The 18,179-nt window shown below is 40.5% G+C and overlaps 2 protein-coding genes across 2 annotated transcripts in view; both read left to right on the forward strand.

Moving 5' to 3' along the window:
* The first annotated feature begins 877 nt into the window (after window positions 1-877).
* LOC143418635 (uncharacterized) lies at window positions 878-5,497 on the forward strand. The gene is made up of 3 exons (XM_076884081.1): window positions 878-2,910; window positions 3,170-3,452; window positions 3,634-5,497. The coding sequence occupies exons 1-3, from the start codon at window positions 2,705-2,707 to the stop codon at window positions 4,174-4,176; spliced, it is 1,032 nt and encodes a 343-aa protein (XP_076740196.1). The 5' UTR covers window positions 878-2,704; the 3' UTR covers window positions 4,177-5,497.
* Window positions 5,498-14,331: 8,834 nt separating this feature from the next.
* Window positions 14,332-18,179, forward strand: part of syn2b (synapsin IIb) — a 91,922-nt gene continuing 88,074 nt past the window's right edge. The window contains exon 1 of the mRNA XM_004548564.6: window positions 14,332-15,332. Within this exon, the coding sequence (XP_004548621.1) occupies window positions 14,905-15,332 (428 nt within the window). The 5' untranslated portion in view covers window positions 14,332-14,904. The remainder of the gene's footprint in view (window positions 15,333-18,179) is intronic.

Below are 18,179 nucleotides of genomic sequence, written 5' to 3' on the forward strand. Positions count from 1 at the left end.
ATGTCTATGGATACATATCACATAAGTTAACATGAGTTAAAAAAATATGTCTTCCTTAAACTTACAGAGTTAGAATAATATCTGTGTATGATTCTCAATTAAACTTCCTTCGCTTTCTTAGTAAGAACGCATTTGTAGTCCAAAACTTTACCCAGTTAATATAAGATAACTGTGCCAAACTCTTTTGTAGTGGTAGGAATGTCATTTATTATCATCATCATTATCATATTATTATTATTATTATTGATAGAATTACAGACTGCCAAAAAGTGATTACCGATGTTTCTGTGTGTTTTTATGTCTAATATCGTTGCTTACATTAGTAAATACACTGTATTAAGATAACATCACAGGTAGCAGACATCAATTCATATTGAAAGTGATGATGTTGATCTTTTATACTACCTTTATACTGTCTAGGAGTTAGAAAATCAGCCTTTTGGCTTGTGAAGTTTTTTAGTTGCCTAAATCCACAAACAGCAGAGCCTCAACGAACAAGTTATTTTGTGCCTTATTTCTAAGTAATTCTTTTCCTCATACTGCACCGTTACACAAAATCCTAGGCGGAGGCTATGCAAATACTGATGTAAACGGCAGAACCTATGCAAAGCAGTATGCAACCAAATCAAACATGTTTGTGCCCAGTTCTTCCAAAAAAGCAGGATAAGCAGGGATTGTAGCACCAATGAGCATTTTTCATTGTTTTTAAACACTCGCTTTCACTTCAGCTAGCTCTTGTACATTAGTTTTTCTCTTCTTTATGGCTAGCAAGGACCAACAACCATGGTGTAAACCAAAGTGCCTTAAGTCTGCATTCTATCGTAAGGCCAGCAGATGGCGCTAACTGTGGTTGCAAAAAGCCCCTCTGTAGAAATCAATTGGAAAAAAGCTCTGTCTCGACCTCTGCAAAAATCTTCCTGCTGAGTTCATGGGCTCAGACACTCACTTTGGGGTCATATTGAACTAAAAAAATAAGTTTATTTTGTAATCAGTGGTCATATGTTTTAAATTGGGAGGATGATCTGTGGTATGAAACCACATGCTCATGAGCACAGGTCAGACCCATTTTCCTCATTTTTTTGCAACTAAGATGGCGACAGCGGAAAGTTCCCGATCTCTACAAAGTTCCAGATGTCTCAGGATTTCAAAACTGGTCTTCAGAAACCCCTGTGTGATGTCACATCAGCTACGTCCACTTTTCAAACTGCTTGTAAAAACCGCACAGTAGCCCACAGACCGAATTTCTGTGACAGTAAAAAAGCTACAACAGGTAAACGATTGCCAGCAAAGCTGTCCCTACGGTTGGTGCGCTACAGTATTATGTTCCAGTCCTGAACCTGGCTGCTCTACCACTGAATTGAGGCTGTAGCCCCTCTAACTGGTGCTGGTGTAAGGCTTCGTTCTCATTAACTTTGCCATCCCTGCCTGAAATTCTGCAGTCAGGTCCTGTGGTGTGCGCTCTGCCCTAGGCTGGTACACCATTAGGCCTGAATATGGGTATTCTGTGCTTAAAAAAATAAAGCAAGAGAAGTGATAGAGCTCCCTTTTTCAGTTTCTCAGTCCTCGAGAGGTATCGACAACATAGCCTGAAAGTTTCTGAATACAGATCTTTCAAAATTCAACATTTTAAAACCTCAATTTAGAAAGTCAATGTTTCTTTAAATATAAGAACTGTATACAAAAAAGAAAATACCGACTTTCTATGCTGTTTTTGTTGAATTTTGTAGAGATCTGGAACTTACCTTCACTATTTTTATTCTGCAGATTGAAATTTCCAGTGATTGTTTTGAATTTTAACATAATGAGCAAAATCCAATATGATGCACACACATTGCAACACATACACACACACAGCGGCATGTGCAAATGCATCCACGCACACACTGAGTTATTCAGGTGTATGAATTGCTGCATAAAACCTGCTGCATAATTTGCAGTATGAAATAATTTTTTTTAATGAAGTCAGCATAAGGTCACACTGTTTTTTATTTTTTTAAAAGCTTGCAACTTGCAGCCAGCCACAGAGCCACCCTTCCTGATCAGTTTAGCCAGTCTGTTGGTGTCACTTGGATCAATGGGACTGTGGTGCAATGAAAACAGACAACATGAAGGTTCTAATGTCAAGCTTTTGCTACACCTGTTTTAGAGCAGTCATTCAGTTATTATAGAGTTGATATAAGTCATAGTAAAATAATCACCTCTATACCTATTAGAATAATAGTAATAAAACAAATTCATAAAAACGACCATAAAATTACAACATCTTGAACTAGATTAAATGAGCATTATATCATTGACAGTAACAGAACAGTTACAGTTTTTGCTCGTTGCTTGAACACTATAAACCCATGCTTAGACTAAAGTAACACAACTTGAAGCTTTTGTTACCATACCTCAAACACATGTACCCATACCTTAAACAAAAGTGCTGCTTTGCACTCTGGTTGCAATTATGCAACACACTTACTCCTTTATGCAACACACATGGTCCTGCATACTACACTCTATTTCATACATAAGACACTTCGTTCAAAAATGAAATTTCAGGGTGCCATTTGGAAAACACATGTATCCAAAATACAAAACACATCGGGTAATTGCAACCACTCAAATATACACCTGAAGGCACTTACTTGCAAAACTGAACACCAATTAGCCAACCACAAAAAGCCCTCAGTTTAGCCAATTCAAGAACTTTGCAAGCATGGATGGAGGGAGAGCAAGAGGAAGAGGAGGAGGAGGTCAAAGAGGCCATGCACGGACCCATATTTCTGATGATATAAGAGCAACTTTGGTGGACCATGTCATCAACCACGGCCTGACTATGAGGGAAGCTGGGCAGAGAGTCCACCCACATCTAAGCCGCTTCACAGTGGCATCTGTAATAAGAAAATTCCGACTAGAAAACAGGTCTGTCTTCATCTCACTGCCTTCTACTCTACTCAGATGGTTTTATAGTACTGTTCTACAGTATATCACCATATCAAGTGTACAGGGTATTGCAGGGTGCTAATGCTCCTTTTGCAGCCAAAGTGGTAGTTTCTGTGAAACATACCATGATTACTTATATTGAAGTACAGTGTTGTACAGTGGATGATACAGTATATACAGTAAAGTACTGTAAGAAAAATAAGCAAACCGATGACAATATGTGGTTGTATTTCTCTAGAATGACTCGAAGACCTTCTGGGGGAGGACGCCAACGCCTGTTCACACAACGGCAGGAACTTGCTGTTGTGGACCTAGTGAGGGCAGACAATGCCATCCGTCTCCACCAGCTACGACGGAAAATACTTGCAGACAGGCGAGTGTTCAGCAACATAGACCATGTGAGCATCACCACCATCAGACGCATCTTGGGTAAACACAGCATCACCATGAAGCAGCTCTACAGAGTCCCATTCGAGAGGAACAGTGACAGGGTCAAAGGACTTCGAGCTGAATATGTACGGGTACGTGTAACTGTCCCTTACATTTACAATAGAGTATTGGTGAAGTCCAGTAGCAGCTGAATATGTACCATATCAGTACCACATGGATCCATTCTGAGAGCTACACAGGTACCTGTGTGATGGGGTGAGGGTGCTGTATGTGTAGCACTGTAGTACAGTGATATGTTCCCCTTTTTTTCAGAGAATCTTGACCATGGATGGAGCTGCACAGCCTCATGAATACATTTTCATTGATGAAGCTGGATTCGACCTGAGCAAAACAAGACGACGGGGTCGTAATGTAATTGGCCAAAGGGCAATTGTGCACGTCCCAGGGCAGCGCGGGGGAAACATCACATTATGTGCCGCCATATGCCTTCGAGGGCTTCTGCACCATCATGCAATACTAGGTCCATACAATAGCCAACACATACTCACATTTCTAGATGCTCTCCATGATATAGTTGTACAGAACAGACCAGATCAGCCCAGGTTTGTGGTGATATGGGATAATGTCAGTTTCCATCGGGCTGCTCTGGTCCAGGCCTGGTTCTCCAACCAAAGTCAACTTGAAGTGGTATGCTTGCCCCCTTACTCACCATTTTTAAACCCTATAGAGGAATTTTTTTCGGCTTGGAGATGGCGTGTATATGACCGCCAACTACATGCCTGCATGCCTCTTCTGCAGGCAATGGAACAGGCCTGCGGCGACATTCAGGTGACAGCAATCCATGGATGGTTTTGACATGGAAGAGGATATTTTCCCCGGTGCCTAGCGGGAGAAGACATTGCTTGCGATGTTGATGAGGTCCTGTGGCCAGACCCCAACAGACGGCGGGATCCATGAGCCCACGTATGCACAATTGTCATGATTTTTTGTTTACAGTATAGTGTTTTTTCTATTACTGTATTATGGGGTTTTTTTTGTTTTGGTTTTTTTTGCTTTATCTGAATTCATGGTACTGCAATGTACAATATTGAGTAGGTCTATTTGCTTTTTTGGTTGTTTGCAAATGTGTCTCCTGAAAATATGCCTTCTGAATGAACAATGGAAATCAAAGACTGCAGTGCTTTATATAAAGTAGACTAGTGTGTTCCTCCTGCTCTGTAAGTGTTTGCATATGATGCAAGTATGTGTCATTTTGTCAACAGAGTTACATTTTGACAAAGGAATGTTAGGTTTTGATAGCAGAGTTTAGGTTTTGAGAGTAGAGTTTCAATTTGGTGCAGATGTGAATGGTATATTTCCCAGTGTTGTGTCATGTTTACTTGTGTTTAGGGTTTTGGCACAATGAGCAAAGTTTTGCAAAATGTGTTCAGGCAACGGGCAAAAACTGTAATAGACTGCATGAGCTGGAGCCTAAATCCATTTACCTTTGAACATCCTTGTTTTCTTTTCTGTGTAATGGATTTTTTATTTAATTTGAAGTCAATTTGATTTGTTAGGGTTTTTTTGTTTGTTTTTTAAATACATCTGTGAAGTGCTAACTTGAACCCTCATGAAAGCTCTTCAGGGAAAGAATGGAATTGGTTGATCTTTGTGTGGCATTTAAATTTCATATTGAATGTCACATCTTGTTAAAAAAAACCAAAAAAACAAGAAGATAATGTAACTATACTGACAAGATGATGAGGTTTGTTCCAATCAGCTCCTAGACTCTCAGATTGTGCACCACAGTGTTGTGACTCCAGAGAACAAATTCAATAAAAGCAATTAAAAGCAAATATTGAATTAAATCTACATCAAGAAAGGCTTCACTTACCAGCCTGAAAATTCTCATAATGCTAAAGGGCTGCGAGTTTTTCAGTGTGAGAATCACGTCAAATACAGCGGTGGTGGTAAAAGACAGAAGACTGCTGTGGCTACCATCAGTCTTACCCACTGGATTAGCTGCTAGTCGTATGGGCCCGATGCTCACATCTATCTGACTGAATTAATATTGAATGTAGCTACATGACACATCAATGTGTCTGCAGCTCATTATGGGAGTGTCACGAGTTGGACAAATATTATCTTTTTTGGTGATTGCTGTGAGTCATCTTTTCAGCCAAATGAATATTGATAAGATTAGTGAATCCTGACTAACAAGCTCTCTCAGTGTATTAAAGCACCTTGTTAAATCAGCAGTGAAGCACTAGAAGGAGTAAAAAAGGGTTTATTTTATTTTACTGCATTATTATTTTTTAAATATTAATGCTATACATGCAGTATATGCTTTCTATTGACCTGTAGTGATTCTACTTAATGCTTTTGCATGACCTTGTAATTATATTATTGCATTTAAATAAGATTCATAAAATATATTCTTTTTTCTATTTCCACAGCTAAACAATCCTTATTAACGGCAGTTAATCTGAATTATTCTGGACACAGATGTCAACTTCTAAAACTGTGTTAGTATTACTTTGTGAGGAAAAGCAGCAGGATTAGTCCATTCAGCAAATGACCATCCGCATTGAATGATACCAGTCCACTGAATGGACAGACTTCGAAGTGGTTGCCTGAATTCCAATGGCACTCTTTTTTTAAGAGAAGGCCCTAAAATATCTGGTACAAATTGGAAAATGAAGCAGGCAGACATTTTTTATTATGTTTCTCATAAAGATAATACGATGTCTAATGTAAGAATCCACGCATACACACACACTATCCAAGAAAATACCAACAGTTAACATTCAGATTTCCAAAACAGTTTGAAAGAACCAGTAATCATCTATTATTTCTAAATTTATATGCGTGTGCTTTTGTTCCTAGATTCCACTTCTCGGGAAGCTGCAGTGATTTTTTTACGAGTCCTCTTTAGAAAGGGCTCGCTGCACTCCAAGCATCTATAATCTGCTTGGTTTATGCCGACAACACACTGGATAGTTATCGATGCCCAACATTCAAATGACACCTTAAAAGCTTGTCATCCCAGCGCTCTATTGTTTGCTTGAATGAGACTGAGATAAGACTGCGGTAACTTATCTTCGCACGGCCATCATTACGTCGCCTCACCACCCTCACTTTAACACTCCTGATGTGTACGTTCTGAACTGTTTCTTTATTCCATATCTGAAATCAAAATATTGGCATTTACTAGCAATTAACAGAATCACCTAAATATGAAAATGTTTTAAGTCAAGACAGGAGCACATGAAGGAGAGTTGGAAAAAGGTCAGTACAGGGAGATTACAGAGGCAGACAGATCGAGATATGCTTTTGTGTTTCATTTTTCAGCTATTTAAATTTCAGAACAAAATATATTATTAACTGTTCAAATTACCTGTAAACATTGCCTTATCCACTGGGAGGTGAAAATTGTATTCCTCTTGGTCTGAATCTGGAGTACTATAGTATTCCTGTAAGTAGTAGTCCTGTACAACAGCAGTATAACCAGCATTGCTTGGTAACTTTAGGCTGTAGGGATTATGACTGTCAGTGTTGGGAGCAAATCTGGATATTGGTTAGCCTTATTAAAGAGTACAAGTGCATATAGGGAAATCATGCATATTTTTAGCTGCTCTATTTAATTTAACCAAGTAAAGTTAACCTGTTAAATCTAACAAACAGAGCTAGTTACTTTATTACAAACCACATTTGCTTAACCAAGTCTGCTTGGCCAAGTATAAATTACCCCACTGACCGACCAGCATGGTCATGGATGTCCCTTACATATTCTGGCTTGTAAGCAGTTTTCATAGGTTTTAGTGTAAGCTTGCTTGTTGCTTTATTTTAAACAGCACTGGCCTGTAATATGGAAAAGTTGTAACACAAGATTATTGTAAAGATACAAAGACCACAGTATTAAAACATATAATAATAGCTCCTCACTGTGTAACAGCTGTACAGCACGTGCTGCCTCACAGGAGGAAGGTCCTGGGTTCAAATCTGGTAGTTGAGGTTCTTTGGGGAGTGTGCATGTTTCCCCTGCAGTTATGTGGGTTCCCTTCAGGTATTTCAGCTTCATTGCGCAGTCCAAAAACACCCTTGTTTTGGTTAATTGGTCTTTAATTGGCTGTAGGTGGGAATGGTTATCTTTCTCTATGTGTGTGCCTTTTGACAAACAGCCAAAGTGTCCAGGGTTAACCGAGCACTGACCCCACTCTGACCCCGAATCTGGATAAGTGCAAAAAATGGATGGATGCGTGGACTTTGTAATTAAAATGTACACACACCTAAATGAGAGTACTTTACATCCTGTGTCATCTATAGAGGCCCCAAAATGCTGTGCATGTTTTAGTATTTACTCTGCATTAAATTAAAGAAAAAGGAAAAAGATTCTTCCAACCTTTTATTCATTTTTAGTAATAAACAGTTGATGCTGAAAGGTTTGTGTAGTCAGTCACGTTCTTTCAGCCCAGTCTCAGTCTCTCATGGGCATTAACTCTGACATCGGTCAAGACAAATTTGTATGTAATATTTTTTAGTAGGCAGTATAATTCGTGTGTACAGTAGAGGCAAACGAAAACCTTTATAAATCCCAGTTTTTTAATTATTCCTTTTAATTCCTGCAAATCCTTGACATGAAACTTGGTTGTGACTGTAAAACATTGATTTTGTGTACCTGGGTACAAATCGGTGTGTATGACGGGGTGAGATGAAAAATCGAGTTCAGGGACATGAAACACTCAGTTACAGATAATCACTATTTGGTTCTTAGGGGAAACTGTGAATGGAGGTTTCCAGCTTTTGGCCTAATAAAGTAAAATCGTATCTTTTAAAAAAACAGTAAACTAGTTTCAGATGCCACACTGCAGAGAGAGTCCTTTCATGTGTTTTCACAGTATTTCTGGAGATTGCCTGAAAATAAGTGCAGTGACTGGAATTAAAGCAAGAAATATCTGTCTTTTTGATTGTAAAATACCTAATTAAGAACTAATTAAACCAAATCAATATTTGTGGTGGTTGCACATTGATTTCCCTACTAAGTGGTCTTGGTGGTGTCCTATAAATTACTGTGAAAGTTCCCAGTGAAACTTCTGCAGCAGATTAAGTGGCAGCCTTTATTCAGACGCCACAGCTTTGAAAGATTAGCCTAGGCAAAGACTCAGACGACAGTTCATCTTGCTGTTAACTGTTGCAAACTTTTTGGTTTTTCAAATTTCTGTCAGTCTGAATCATAGAAGTACAGATCATGCAGATTGGCTGTGAGGCAGTTAATACACTAGCTAAACTACGTGTCTGCACAAACACAAACATGTCCAACAAATGACTAACCAGGAGGATCTTTTTCAGCGCTCGCAGGACTGTTGCCATGGAGATTACAATTGCTTCCCATGCCTGGTGGAACATCAAAAGAAAATGCAACGTTAACCAGGCACACACAAACACACATATAACTGCCCGAGACCTGCAGAAGAAGAGCGATACAGAGGCTTCTGATTTTATCTTAGCCCATAAAGGGGTTGCACTGTCACCAAGCATGGATTGGGCCAATATCTCACTCAGAACCAAGTGAAAGTGAACCTTGAACCCACATTTGAGGTAAAAACATACCAGTTTGCAAAACAGTTCAATTATTTAAAAAAAAAAAGTGATTATGTGGATCATGTATAGAATCCACTTCCTACTGCTGGCAGATAATAATCATAGCTTTCCTGGGTTGTGCCCCCTTTGTTTTAATTAACTTGCCAATGCATCTGAAATTACACCCTGCAAGGAAAACCTCCATTTAGAAGGTTTTTCATTCCCTCAGTATTTGCACTCTCATTTATTTTAAAAAGTATGAATTTGAGAAAAAGTGATTATAGTGTCTTTACATACAGTTTATGGATGCAGCTTGACAGTCAAGCTTGCTAACATTAGCTGGTAACTTAAATGTGGTCACTTTAAAGTTTGCCGCTACACTGCTAGCTGGCTAGCCTATGTGTAGTCATGTCAGTAATGGTTGTTTTTCATATTTACAGAGGTCTATGCACAAAGTCCTGTGAGAAGTGTTTCCCAAATGTTAGAGGTTCATTTATAATCCACACTTGTGATATGAATGATTCAATAAAGGACTAGATGTTACAGTCCCCGATAATGCATTGCTTCCAATGGAGAAAATCTTGAGGGATGGCTACTATGAAGAAAGGCAGCCCAGAAGCTTTACCAGTGGGACACAGTTGTGTGCCTTAACTTCACAGGGGTGTTTCGGCTTTTTATCACAAATTATACCAATTTTATTTCTCAGTTTCTTTTTAACTTCCTTGGTTAGGTTCAGGGATTAGAAATCTGATCTAGAGTATAATATTTAAAGTATTCAACATTTTTAAAGACACATCATCAGTAGTGGACCTTGGATTCATTGGGTGTTTTGGCCATTATCACTAGACACCCTCATCCAAGCAAAGCCCTGCCAGGGTTGATCAGGCCCCGGAGTGTCTCACTGGTATATATTAAATTGTTATTTCTCTTCAACTTTCTTCTGTTTAGTTTTCTAGAATTTATTTTCTTCTATCAATTCACTCCAAAACCTACGTAAGGAAGTGGCTTAGACTTCCGAAATGCCTCAGCAGTGTTGGACTCTACAGTGACGGGATACTGTCATTGCCTATCCCTAGCCTGGTAGAGGAGTTTAAATGTGCAAAAGTGAGGCTGGAGATGTCACGCACAGACTCTCGGGACCCCATGGTGAGAGGCGCTGCTCCCACCCCAGCAACAGAGAGGAAATGGACCCCAGCTACAGCTGTGCTACAGGACAAATCTGCTCTTCGCCATCGTGACGTGGTGAAAAGATCCTAGGCGTTCTTTGCAATATGGTTTGTATTTTAACCATCACTCCTCTGTTAAATCTTTCTTTGCCTCTCCTGCTGTTGCACTGCTGGCATAAAAGCTTTACTGCAGCCCAACCTCTTCTCCACCATTTACTAAAGTCTGAGTCTTAGTTTCCCAAGGGCAAAGTTGTAAGGTCACTCGCTATACCCCGCTGTGTTGCACATGGAGTATTAATAGGGGAAGTGCAACCATAGCTAAGCACGCAAAAATAAATATTGTGTATTTGCATAACTGTGTAATTGTAGATAAATAAATTTGCCACTCGAAATTTCAAATACAGGGGGTTATATATCACTGTGTATAGCTCTGCATTATTTATTGTTATCGTTATTGCTTACTGAGCCAACATCTCTTCTACTTGTTGCCATGACAAGTTTGAATTCTTCATTTTATAACGTATAAAACATACAGTACAACTGCTTGACATTAGAATTAATCTCTGTAGCACTGCTGCATGCCCTGAAGAGTAATTTTTGATCCTTTGTGTCTGTGTGTGTGCGTGTGCCTCTGTGTGTGTAGCTCACAAGCCTGGTTAAATGGTGTTTTGGGGGATTTGCAGTAGATATCTGAGTTGTGTGTGGGTGTTTTAATCTCGAAGCTCCATCCATCCACACAGTGCTGTTAAAGTTCATTCAGAGAGATTTTTTTTTATAATAGCTTGGATAAATCCACAGTATTCCCTGAAGGAGAATCAAGGCTAGAATACCCTTTTAATATTTGCTTTTTTCCCAGTTTTTCAACCATTTCAAGTGCATTGAAACACACTCACTTCTAATGCACGAGATGCAGAGATGAGGTGACCTTTGTGACAGTCTGCTATTGTAGGACCTTGTGTAGAAGCAGAAATAGTCTGTAACTTTATAAATGCATAGCCAGATAATAACCATAGCTTCCTGGGTTGTGCCCCCTGTGTTTTAATTAAGTTGCCAGTGCATCTGCATTTACTCCCTGCAAGAAAAACTTCAGTTTAGAAGGTTTTATTCCTCAGTATTAGCATCTCATTTATTTTAAAAGGCATGAATCAACAGAAAAGAACACTGGTTGAGTTAAAATTGAGTTGGGCAATTAATTATAATATCAACGTTTGCAATTATATGGAAGGCTTTTTAAAGTTGTACAGTGATTTATACCATGTCATGATCACTGCACAAAGAACTGAAATATTCCAAATTGTTCATGCATTATCTAAATTTAACCACAAGAGGTTTTATCACCCACACACACACACACTCAGAAATCTGCAGCAAATCTGCAAAGCAGTTTATAGTCATGCTTGTGCAAACCAGACACACTGACATGGATAATATACAAATTTACAAAAACCTTTAATATCATTCACTCCGCTAGAAATACCACCCTGTATTGTTTGTTGTTGTCCAATGGAGATGGAGAAGGATCACTTTTTTTCTCCTGATGTTTTACAGCCATGTTTTTCAAGAAACAGTGACGTACACAGAAGGGCTCAATGTGCTCCTCTGGATCTGTGTTTTGTGTAGACGGCAGTGTGTACGTGTGAGGATGTGTGCGCACATGTGCCAGTGCTTGTAATGTATATAGCCTTGTGTCTGTTTTGACAGATGAGAAATGCTGCAGGCGTAGTGGGTTTGCTAAGTCTGCTCATCCTTACTGTTTTTCAGGAGCGCCGAACAAATCATACTGTCTCCTTCCAGCTGTAGCAATACTATACTCAACAATACTTACTCAAGTCAGCTCTGGGGTGATTGAGAAATTCTTTGGTAAATAGAGCACATCTTATTTTTTTAAAAAAAAGATGCCCTAATGGCTGAGAGGTTAGGCTGCATATCACGTGGGCATCACTGTTTCGCCTCTCAGCTGTCAGGACCTTTGGCTTTGCTGCATGTCATTCTCATGTTCTCTTCCCCTCATTTCCTGTTTATCTCTCCTGCCCTGCTGAAATAAAGCCCTAAAAGTGTTTGTTGAAGATGATGATTGCAACAAATCTATTCTACAAATACCAGAATATTCTTTTTAAGTGCTAAAGAAAAGTAATAATTCAAGAAACCTTTAGCTCCACGAATTACCGCAGAGCTTTTCTTTGACTTTGTTACCTGCATAGTTTTTCCCCATATTTATTATATAACGGCTCTCTGGAAACGTGTTATGTGATGTGTGTAAGTGTCATGAAACATGTAGGCCAGCACGAGCTTAGGATGTCGCTACAGTTCACACTGCAGCTCTGTGACTCACTCTGGCTCTCTTCTGGTTCGCTAAACAAAGCCTCCCTCACTAGACCTGACTCATCGTGACTTGCTACAAATGTGAATCCTGCATGTTATGCAAAGAAGCCGAACAGAGATCCATTAAGTCTTTTATACCCCCAACATACTACACTGGGTTACTTGTCAAATCTGCCCTTGATCATTTCTTTCTTTTTTTCTTCTTTTCTTTATGTAACTGAAAGCAGGGTCACCTTTTTCTGTCATCAGCACTTTTTCAGGAACGGTGAACATCACATAAATTTCAGTGTACCCTTGAGGTATTTCTCTCCAACCGAACATAAGGGGATAGTAAAAGACGGGTGCTGGTGGCTGACGGAAATTGGTTGTACAACGTGCACTAATCTAAACAGCAGTCACTACTCGCCTGAAAAAAATATGTATCCATTTGAGGAGCTTAGACAGCCGTTGAAAAACAGCCTCTCAGTTTGAAAATACATTTCCATCACTTGAGAGTCTATCGTTGAAAACAAAAGCTTCCAGAAATCTCAATTGCTGACATATAATGAGAGGTTGGACATGATAAATGGTAGTGGGCTAAATTGGTAAGACTGCTTTCCATCCTTTAAGAAATATTTTCCCACTGAAGATGAGATGAAAGCGGTGTACTGTAGGTCTGCATTTTTCTTCTCGCTAATGTGGCTCAGACATGTGTGGGATTTTCTTCCCGCATGAATAATCGTCTTTCTCCCTCTTTGTCCTGTCGTCTTTGGACTGTTTTTTTCCTTCTTTTTTTCTTTTTTTGGGAGCAAAGCTTAGAGTAGCAAATATTGCACTCCGCTCCTGCTGCCGATGGCTTTCAGCAATCGTGCTCTTCTCATGGCCTGGAATAGTGAATATACAATGAAGCTAGACATAGGCTGGAGATAGTCGTTTAGTAACAAGAAGCGTATGACTCAGTTGTTTGTGTGTACGAGTTTGTGAATGTGGTATCTATTTGTTTACACCCTTTATCGATGCTGTAAACAAAAATTGAGATGTGCTGCTGATTTGCTGTATAAACAGATGTAGTCAGCACAGAAATGTACCCTTTCAAGTGGCTGCATAACATGCTGATGCTGAATTGCCCTCAAGTTAAGTAAAATTGGGAAAATCTTACTGATATCATCGCACATCCTGTTACAAAGATCAAAGTAAGGTGAACCTAAATGTCATACCTATATCGCTACCAAGAGCAGATATGTTTAGCCAATACCACCATTAAAGAATAATATAAAAATCTGTTAATAAAGTCTAAAAGATATAGATGCATTTCTGCCCTTCTCTGGTTTGCCTTTCTTTTCCTGTCCTCTTGTTCTCTACATCTCAGGTCAGTTTTATTGTGCACAAATCATAAACTCACCTTAAGGGGCTTTACAGTATGTACGTGACATCCTCCTTTCACTTTTGATCCATAAAAAAAGATCTGGCTAAAAAAACAAAAATCATATTTACCATTGTAACTGGAACGGGGACACATATAAAACAGAGAGAGACAAGGACAACATGGAAGCACAAGGCAGAAAGACAATGAGCTACTTCTCCACTGTATTTCAAATCATCCCTGCCATTTGTTATGCCGCATGCTTTTAGTGGTAGTGCACTGGCAAGGATACCATCCTAGAGGAGGTTATGTTTTTTCTATTAGAATTTATCTGCTGTAGCAATGCATCAGCGAGCTGACGTTAGATGGTGGGGGGAAAAGATTCAGGGAAGACATGCTGCACAAGCGGCTGAAAGATGGATGGATGGTGGGGGAAGAAGGTGGGGCTTGCGGAGAAGGATGGATGGCGTTTCCATCTGTGAACTCCACCTTATGCACGCTTGCAGGAAACCCCTTCCGCTGATTGCACACGGCACACAGCGTTACAAGGCTGCAGCACGACACATGAACGTAATCTGTGATGTAGGAGGATGATGACAGGAGAGAGGAGGAGGGCGGGGGAGGGGGGGCAGCCAGCGAGCACAGCGAGTGAGAGAGTGAGTGAGGGAGAGGAAAAGGGCACGTAGAGCATGAGCGAGTGAAAGGGTGAGATAAGCGGAGAAAGCAGCATCTCTTGAGTACATTCAGCTCGCAGCAGCACAGCAGGCAGGAAGGCAGAGTGGAGGGGGGAGAGCACCAGCACCTCACCAAAGGGGGCGACACCACACCTCTATCTCCTTCTCTCTCTCTCTCTCTCAGACACACACTTTCACACGTCACACACGCACATTTGTGAGGAGGCGTGAGGCTCAGCAGGAAGAACACCACATACACGCGTGCTGTTTCGCTGGCTTAGCTGCACTTTGGAGAGCTGTCTCTTGAAGACTGGACCAGAGCTGTATCCATCGCTTCATCCATCCTTTCCTTCCGCAGAGGCAGCTCTCGGACACGCATCCCTCGATCATTTGGACTGACTTGCTTTCTGTCACTCATCCGACCGCTGATCAAGCCTGCCTCTGCTTTCACCCCGTTCAGACCTAAAATCAGAGGAGAAACTAACTGACCGACTGAGGGACCCACCTTTCGATCGCAGTCATGAACTTCCTCAGACGCCGTCTCTCTGACAGCAGCTTCATGTCCAACCTTCCCAATGGCTACATGACAGACCTCCAGAGGCCTGACCCACCTGCTCCTCCTCCCCCCACTGCCTCCTCCCCTTCCCAGCAGGGTGCAGCGCCGGCTCCTGCCCCGTCCCCAACCAAAGCTCCAGGACCGACCCAGGTGCCGGCCAGCTCTCCTGCAGCTCAGGAGCGGCGCCCTAGCCAGCAGGCTCAGCAGCCTCAACAGGCCCAGTCCTCCACCAGTGGTTCCTCTGGCTTCTTCAGCTCCTTCAGCTCCATCACCAATGTGGTCAAACAGACAGCCGCATCTGCTGCTGGCTTTGTGGAGCAGTCGGCTCCCTCTCCATCCCTCTCCAAGAAGTTCAAGATTCTGTTGGTCATTGATGAGCCACAGCATGAGTGGTAAGTGTTCACTGGGCTGATTGGCAGAGGGTTTTCCAAATGCTTGATGGGGAAGCTGAAGCTATCAGCAGTAGAGCTGAGTGCGTTTGCTGAAACGAAACTTGAAATTTTAGTGACCTGTTAGAGACAGGCACACTGTGTCTGAGCTTTTGGAAGGCTCTTCAGTTTGGTGAAATAAAAATATTTGCTTCATCATCAGCCAGAAAGAACATGATTTACTGTAAAAAAGAAAGAAAGAAATAAAACAAAATAGCCAAGTTAAGTGTGGGTGTATTGGCTTTATACTGACTGGCACTGATCAATATAAATAAATGCTTTACAAATTCCAGTAAAGTTGCTACACACACTCAAATGAATCCTTCTACCTTTTTTCCCTGTAGTTTGTATCTAGCTTTAAAATGAACTTTGCTTCCTTGCTGAAGCTGCTCCCAAAATAGAAACAGGCCTGTTAATCCAAACAGACACGTCAGATTTTCTCTTGGGTTTGGATTCAAACGTCTCACCAGCCAGCAGTGTTACCTGTCTCAGTTCCTGTGAGGCTGTCTTAGTGTGTGTGTGTTACAGAGGTCTGAGTATGACTTGCCATCCCTTGACAGTACAGGTTGGTTAACAGGAGATAATCCTTATGCAATGAAGTCATACATCTTACACTGTCATAAAACAGCGTGTAGCCCTGAATAAAACACAGTCTTCTGCAAGTGAAATGGAAGCCGTAGGCTACGTATTGTTGCTAGTCTACTTGCTGCTTTCTGTCTCTGCGCACCTTTAAGCTATAAATGTTTTCTTAAGTGGATGTTGATGTTGGATTTTACAGCTGTTCAGCACTGTCGTTATCTAAGTGTAGTTTAATCTTGTCAACCTTTCATTGAAAAATGGCAGCCTCCTGAGACACTTGTGACCTTTTCTATTTATTGGATGTCCTGCAGTGTTGCCATTTAGCAATTACTGCTTAGTAGCACAGATAAAAGTGAATATGATGCTAGATTGATATGGTTGAAAGCTCCAAAACAAGGAAATAAGTGGACTGTGATTTTTAGTGGGTCAAGTGAGTCAGTGGGTCATTTGGAAGACACATTTTCAGTACATTTACACTGGATGAAAGTGGACTCCCTCATTCGCTGGACTCATCGGGCACTTTGTTAGGTGCACTTTGCCTTTTGCCTTCAGCATTGCCTTAATTGTTCATGGCATAAGATCAACAAGGTCCTGGAAACATTTGTCAGAGATGTTGATCCATATCGGCATGATGGCATCATGTAAGTGCAGCATGTTTGTTGGCTCCCCATCCATGAGCCAATCTTGTGTTTTACCACATCTCAAAGGTGCTTTTTTTGACTGACATCCGTTGGCGTAAAGGCCATTTGAGTACTGTAAACTCATTCTCACGTTCAGGAAACCAGTTTGAAATGATTTCAGCTCTGTGAAATGGCACGTTGTCCTGCTGAAAGCAGACATCAGAAGATGGGTACACTGTGGTCATAAAGGGATGGACATGGTCAGCAACGATATTCAGGTAGACTGTGGCGTTTAGACAATGGCCAGTTAAGGTCCCAAAAGCAGCCTCGGGCCTTTTACTGTGTGCTTCCCCCTGTTCTCTCGCGACCTTCATTTCAACTGTCCTGCCAAAATAAAGGCCAAAAAGTACTTATTTCGAGAAATTTAGACTTATTTATGGCCTGAGTTTTTTGTTGTTAGGTGAGAGGAGTGGCATGAATCCAATTCTGTTTAAAGTGGAACTGTAAAGCATTTTGACTGCTATCTATCTTATGATTTGGTAAGTGTGAATTAAAGACAATAAATAGTTCTCAACACAGTCAGTGCAGGATTATCTCTTCAGGGTACAAATGTGTGGAATCAGGCATGAAAATTGAGGTTCCACTATTCTGTGCCGACTGAATGTGACTCTATGTTATGGTAATGCTGTAGTTCATACTGGGACTGTTTTGGTGGCTTATGATTGGACGGCTGCCATCCATGATGTGGCAATCTGAATGTGAGACACTGCCTTAATTCATAAAAGACATTTGAATATGTGGCTCTAGTTCGTATAATCCATCCTTTTTACAAATTTACAAAGACCAAACAGAATGTCTCTTTTTATAGTGGTCTCGAATTGTTATCGATCATATCAGACTGTGCGTGGTAATAAGAAATCTGGTTTTAGCATATGTTTGAATGCGTGAGCGAGTGCTGTTGCTGGAATTTAAGCTCCAGTTTGATAATCATTTATAGCTATTTTGGTTCCAGCTATGAATAATGTACTCTGGATTTGCAAAAACTCTTTTGTGGTTTATGGTTACTCAACTCTAAATGCAGGTTTACAGTATGCAATTGGACACTGTCGTTGCCTCGGCTCACACAAGAAAGATTTTATATCGTGTAATACAAAATTAGTCGCAGGTCACAGGCATCTTTGGCGATGCCAAGAAAGTAAATATGATTCACAGCAAACACAATATAATGGAATGAATTGGCAATTTCACTGGCATAATTTCAATGGCCTTTTCATTTTGTTTGTACACAATCTTTCTTTCAGAAGAACACAGATTAAATATTAATGTTTATTCATTGGGAGCGATGGGTAGACTGAGCTTTCCTTTAGGCATGAGGACTAAAGAGGCATTCTGCTAGACATTATTGATTATCCATCAAGAAAGAGCGGGCTTGAGGCTCTTAGTGATATAAACTGAGAAACAGAAAGTAAAAACTGAAACTACTGCCTCTAAAATGAACCTGAAGGCCAGTCATCACTCATGCATGAGAGGAAACAGTTTTTTCTTTCTGTATGTGCCAATAATCAGGGCATTTTTGTATCAAGAATCTGAATTTATGATCTCCTTTATTATT

The sequence above is a fragment of the Maylandia zebra genome, linkage group LG5 (genome assembly GCF_041146795.1).
Source record: "Maylandia zebra isolate NMK-2024a linkage group LG5, Mzebra_GT3a, whole genome shotgun sequence".
NCBI classification, from domain to species: Eukaryota; Metazoa; Chordata; class Actinopteri; order Cichliformes; family Cichlidae; genus Maylandia; species Maylandia zebra.